Below are 6,000 nucleotides of genomic sequence, written 5' to 3'. Positions count from 1 at the left end.
GCTGCCTTTCCCATGCTCTTATCACTCATTGTTCACATGGTTAATTTACTATCGCAAAGGGTAAGTGTCTTACCAAGTCTACTTAATTAATGGTTTTTGCAGTCCCTTTAGAGTGCGTTCACACATTCAATTTTTTAGCTGCAGTTTTTAAAGTCCAATCTAGGAGTGGAGTGAAAAAAAGGAGGGGTAGCAACTCTCCGTCATATACAGTATGATTACCCATTATCATCCACTCCTGCTTTTGGCTTCAAAAACCGTATCTGAAAAACTAAACATGTGAACACACCCTCAATTTGAGGACTGTGAGGGGCCTGAGGTCATGGACCTACATTATTGGCATTTTCTTAAATTTCAGAATTCACTTAATCAGTTAGGACAGAACTATTCAGTACTTTTTCTTTTGTTCTTACTAGACGTGTGTAGAAATGTTCTACAGACTTTAGCATTTGCAACCACAGCCAAAACCACCCAATTTTAGGGAATAATGCAACAACTTTGTTACCCAGGCCTATTACTCCTTTGGCAATTGCACTTCCTGCTCAAGGATGAGACAACGGGGGGGATTTAACAATGTGTCTCAGGTTCCGCCTGTTTCTAGCTGGAAAACACTGTTGCGCCAGATTTATTACCGTCATGATGAATTCTGGACACATGGACAATTTCAGGCAAGCTACGCCCCTTTTCCACGAGACCATCTCTCAGTGTCCACGCCCTCTTATTCGGACAAGTCGGGAAAGTGCCAAAAAAAGGTCTAAGAGCCTTGCTAACTGTGGTGCTAGGTATTTTAGACAGTGTTTTTGGTACAAAACCACCATTAGATACAGCCCCCTTTACCCCCCCCCCATGTATTCCTTATGTACAGCCTTAGGTAGGCCTCCGGTACTCTCCCCGGCACGCCCAGTGCTGGCGCCAGCCCTATTTGGGTGGACACTGCTCATAATGCAGAGTATTTTGCTCAGAATCTGCATCAAAAAGGCCAACAGCAGATTTTGACCCAGATTTTCAGACTAAAGTTGCATGTCAAATACTCTTGTGTAAATGCACCCTAAGGCTAGGTTGCACAGTGGCTAAAGTGCATCAGGAGGGTGAATTAAAACTGACAGAAATAATAGGAAAGTGGATTCAGTAGAGTTCATTTTCAGCTCCACATGGACAGAGTTTTCAGTGGCACCTTGTCCGTCATGTCCGGGCTCAGTCCATACATTCACATATGCGATGGCTTTCAGTGGAGTCACTTTTAATCTTATACAATCTGATACATATTAGACAAAGGACAACTTTACTGATATAAAAGTTGTATTTCTATTTATTTCTATTATTATCTAATATAAAACCATTTACATGTATGCCCCTGATAAACAATAATAATGCCTCTATACATGTAAACATAAAGGGCTGATCCAGACAGTGCAGCTTGCAGGGAAACAGCATCAAAACCTTTAAAAAGGTTGTCTGTCATAAAACTGCCTTATTACCAGCATCTGTTGAGGCTATAGTGAGTGCGTTCTGACGTCTTTCATGCCCACACCCACTTGCCATGGAGGTGGTGTAAAGGGGAAAATAATCACAATTCTTGGTGGTTCGCTAGGAAATTGGAATACAATAATGATAAATCCACAACGTGCTATATAATACCACCTCAAAATCCCACATATTAACACCGGTATTTTGCCTTATACCATTTTAACCCCTCCAAAGCAGACTGTCTGAATGTAAACAAAATGTAAACTGTTTGGTATGAACTGAGAGGGGTTTCCATATGTTCAGCTTTTCTTATGCAGTTTTTAAAGATACAGTCTGCCTTTAGGACACTTCAAAGAATGGGAAAATCTGAAAATCTTTATAAAATCAATTTAAGGTCTGCAGAGACTTTTTCCTAGAATGGCATAATCCACTTGCAGAAAGAAATAAGAAATGACATGATTTATACATTTAGAGTATTACAAATGGCAGCATCATTAGTGATGATCTTGGTAAGGTCCTCCAACAACCTCTGCAAATAGAAAAAAAATACAAGGTAAATGTATGCAGCATAGCAAAGCCTTATAAAACCGCCCTCTTTCCCCATCATTTGGTGTTTGCAGGACAGGACAGGAAAGCTGTGACTTAGGGTAACAGGTGCATGGCCTAAGTTTAATTAACAGGCTCCAAAAATTGTGCAGTTCTTGTATAAATTAAGTTAGATTTAACCCCTTATGCGGGCAAGCGTACTAGTATGGCGCTGAGCCGATGCCGGTTCGGCTCTGCATCGTAGCCGAGCCAGCATCGGGGTGTCAGCGGTGGATCCCCGAGTAACACCGTGGTCAGATGATTGCTTGTTCATGTTAAAAAAGTAAAAAAAAAAAGTTATTCAATAAAAAATAAATTAATAAAAAAGCCCCAATACATATAAAGAGACATATAATGCACAAAAAAGTCTAAATCATAACACAAACCCCACATATATAGTATCACCGCATCTGTAACAACCCGTAGAATAATAGCAAATAATTATTAAACCCGTATGATGAACACCGTAAAAAAAAAACATAAAAAACCTGCCAAAAATTATGATTTTTACCTATTTAATCCCACAAATAATGCAATAAAACGCAAATAAAAAAAACATACGCACTCCAGAATGATACTGTTGCGAAGCACAATGTGTCCCACAAAAAACAAGCCATCAACCAGCCTCGTAGCCCAAAAAGTAAAAATGTTATGCCACTTGGAAGACGGTGATGTACGGTGTACACCAAAAAAAAGTAAATAATCCAGTACAGAATTGATGCTTTTCTACTCCTGACCTCAATAAAAAAGTTCAGAAATTTTCAACAATAGAGGATACCAACCCCAAAATGTTAACACTGGAAAAAGCATCTCATCCCACAAAAAAAAAAAAAATGCTGGCACAAAAGAGGCCAATAAGGAAACTAAAATCCTGGCAGCTGCAGGGCGGTCCTTCCCTTCTGCGCCTCGCTGTGCGCCCATAAAGCAAGTCACGGCCACATGTGGGGGGTCTCTGTACTCGGGAGAAAAACTCATTTTAAAATGGGATTTCTCTTTTCATCTTTTGGAAATGTGTAAATCTTAGGACTAAATGAACGTACAACCGACAAAATTTGACCATTCTAAATTTCACCTCCATTTTGATTCAATTACTATGAAGATATCAAGAGATTAGCAATCTTCCTAAAAACTGTTCCTGATAGTGTGAGGGTCGCAGATTTGAAAATGGGTTGATTATATAGGGTAGTTTTAATACTAAATATTTAAAATTTCATTCAAAACAGTATTTATCCCCAAAACAGTCAATTCTGAAAATACGGAAAACCGATATTTAATTTGTAAGCTGCGTGACGTCAAAATAAATTATCCAGACATTTCAAAAATTATGAAAATGTAAAGTAAATAAATCTATCTGCCTGAAAACGCGTTGATTTAAAATTTTTCAAAAAATTCATTATTTTTTCTTTTTATTTTGTAACTAAACGCAAAACTTAAGTACAACATGTGGGGAAAAATAATCTCTGAATCGCTTTTATAAGTAACAGTGTTTGAAATTTATAACCATATAAGGAGACGCAAGTTAGAATACAAAAAATGGGGCTAAGCCTTAAGCTATAAAATGGCTGCGTCCTTAAGGGGTTAACAGACTGCGGCCTCATGCACAAGAATGTTGTTTGGGGCGTTTTCAACAGCTGACACATGTCCTCATTTACTTCTACGGGCTCATTCACATTCCATTGCCCCATGTGGTAGCCAACTGCCCCAGTGGCAAATTATGGAGCAAGTCCTATCCGTGCCTGTCTTTGTGGCCTGGGCAGTCTTTCCTATTGTTATACAGTTGCTCTGACAAAGATTATCTCAGGGCTAGCGTTGTCTGAAAGAGACAGACAAACCCAATTGCTTATTAATGAGTTCCATTATCTTCCATTATTTTACAGGGCAAAATAATTCTGCATTTTGTTTTTTTTCTGGCATTTTTGGTTGAATCCATAATGGAGGTTTATGACACTGAATAAATCTTATATCAGCTTCTAATCCTGTTTGTACAGTTACTCACAAATATAGTCGCTTTATTTGCTGATGCGTCTTGTAAAGCTTCATGAGATGCCTCCAAATGCTTCAGAATCGGCTTCCTAATTAGTGTCTTGAGAAAAGAACCAGTCATCGATCCTGCAGGAATCTTTATCATTAGCTAAGAATCTTTGGAAACCCCTTCCTCCCTACATTTAATTATACCAGGAACCAAGAACCTATATTTTTTGTGCAACGTACCTAGGACTTTGTTTTTTAAGAGTTTTAGAGCCATGGATTGTAGAACATCAGGAGGCAGCTGTAGTGGACGTACTGGAAACAATAGCAGTTCAGAAACTTGATTCAAGTAGAAAATAATCTGTTCCTCAGCGTAAATGCCTGGAATATTGTTTAGGATATATTTACTCAGGTCCTTCAGGAAGCTGAAAAATATAAAAAAGGCTGTTCTGGAATTGTGATAAATCTAGTTATATACCTATGTACCTACTGATACATGCAAATTATTGTTAGGAATTATAGAATAAAGAGCAACTCAAGCTTCACATCTGGTAGTAAGTTGTAAAACTATTAGAAAATTAGAGGTGAAATTCATTGACCATATTATTACCACAGTTTCCAATGTGTACAACTGTGAAGGTAGAGCAGCACTGTGACGGAGGGGACTAGGGTCCCAGTGTGGGTGCAAGCCTCCGCTGATCGGACTCAAGGTAAGCAAATGATTGCCAAAGGAAACAAAAGAGATGAGGCAGCACTCCTGGAAAAGGCTAGGTGTTTATTCACCCAATGTGGAAGGTGCGACGTTTCAGCCCCTCAATGGAGCTATTTTTCCCAGCAATAGGACTCTCTGCCTCTGATGCAGTTTGCTCCGAAGTATATCGAACAGGTGGCTGAAACGTTGCACCTTCCACATTGGGTGAATAAACACCTAGCCTTTTCCAGGAGTGCTGCCTCATCTCTTTTATTTCTTTTGGCATAAGTTTCCAATGTGATTTTAATTAAAGGGATTATCCAATTTCAGGAAATAAATATTATTGTTTGTGTAATGAAATGTTATACATTTTATATATATATTTAACATTTTATATATACCGTATATTTATATATATATATATATATATATATATATATATATATATATATTTATATTTCCATATGATTTCTGTATCAATTCCTCACAGTTTTCTACATCTCTGCTTTTTATCCATCTATAGGGAGCTTCTTTTTTCCAGCTCATCCTCAAGGTGCTCAAAACCAGATGGATACCCTCAAACACCTTCTTCAGCTTTATGGTTATATTATTATTTTATTGAGTAACACTATAAACAGAGAGCAGAGGGCCCACAATAAGGGCACATGTTCGGGCCGCAGCCATATACTGAGTTATAGAAAGGAAGTACATTCAAGTAGGCCTCTGACTCTAAAAAAATAAGATACAACCAAACAGTACGAATAAATTGGGAGAGGGGGGCATGGGGATAGGGAAGCAAGGGGAAAGAAACGGAGGGAGGGGGAGGTTACCTGCGATAGCCAGAGTAGGAACTTAGCAATTTTTGCTAATAAAGTGACATTTCCTGTTAAGATGCCTTAAGCCAAGTAGATAGGACAGGCAATTCCCTGAATGTTACCCATTTATACCAAGTCTTATGATATATATCTATATATATCTAGTGCACTAAGTTCTTCCAAGAGTCTGAGTCAATCCCCTTCTTTAACTTTAGCTGCTACTGCTCCCGCTACAGCTATGACAAGACTGGTAAGATCTCCATCCTTACTTGAGACACATTTATTAATGGTATAGTGTCAGCACCACAAAAACTTCAGTTTTCTGACTCTCACTTTTTTTTGTCCCTCAATTGGGGTGCAGCATTTGAATCCGAACAAGTTTCCTGCACTTCCAGTTTACCAACACATTTTTGGCGCATAATCAAGTCGACAAAAAGCAAGTCTACCAACTTCTAAACCCTTCAAGAACGCCTTTTG

At 38.5% G+C, this 6,000-nt stretch overlaps 1 protein-coding gene across 2 annotated transcripts in view; it reads right to left on the bottom strand.

Moving 5' to 3' along the window:
* Window positions 1–1,294: 1,294 nt before the first annotated feature.
* Window positions 1,295–6,000, bottom strand: part of LOC140076717 (uncharacterized) — a 42,338-nt gene continuing 37,632 nt past the window's right edge. The window contains exons 18-20 of one of the 2 annotated variants that reach the window (XM_072123375.1): window positions 4,261–4,442; window positions 4,046–4,158; window positions 1,295–1,993 (exon numbers count right to left, since the gene is read on the bottom strand). In XM_072123375.1, coding sequence (XP_071979476.1) covers window positions 1,925–1,993; window positions 4,046–4,158; window positions 4,261–4,442 — 364 coding nt within the window. In that variant the 3' untranslated portion in view covers window positions 1,295–1,924. Of the gene's footprint in view, window positions 1,994–4,045; window positions 4,159–4,260; window positions 4,443–6,000 lie in introns of those variants that run through there. The other variant, XM_072123376.1, reaches the window with a different exon arrangement.

The sequence above is a fragment of the Engystomops pustulosus genome, chromosome 9 (genome assembly GCF_040894005.1).
Source record: "Engystomops pustulosus chromosome 9, aEngPut4.maternal, whole genome shotgun sequence".
In the NCBI taxonomy this organism is placed as follows: domain Eukaryota; kingdom Metazoa; phylum Chordata; class Amphibia; order Anura; family Leptodactylidae; genus Engystomops; species Engystomops pustulosus.
This window is presented reverse-complemented; position numbering and strand designations above follow the sequence as displayed.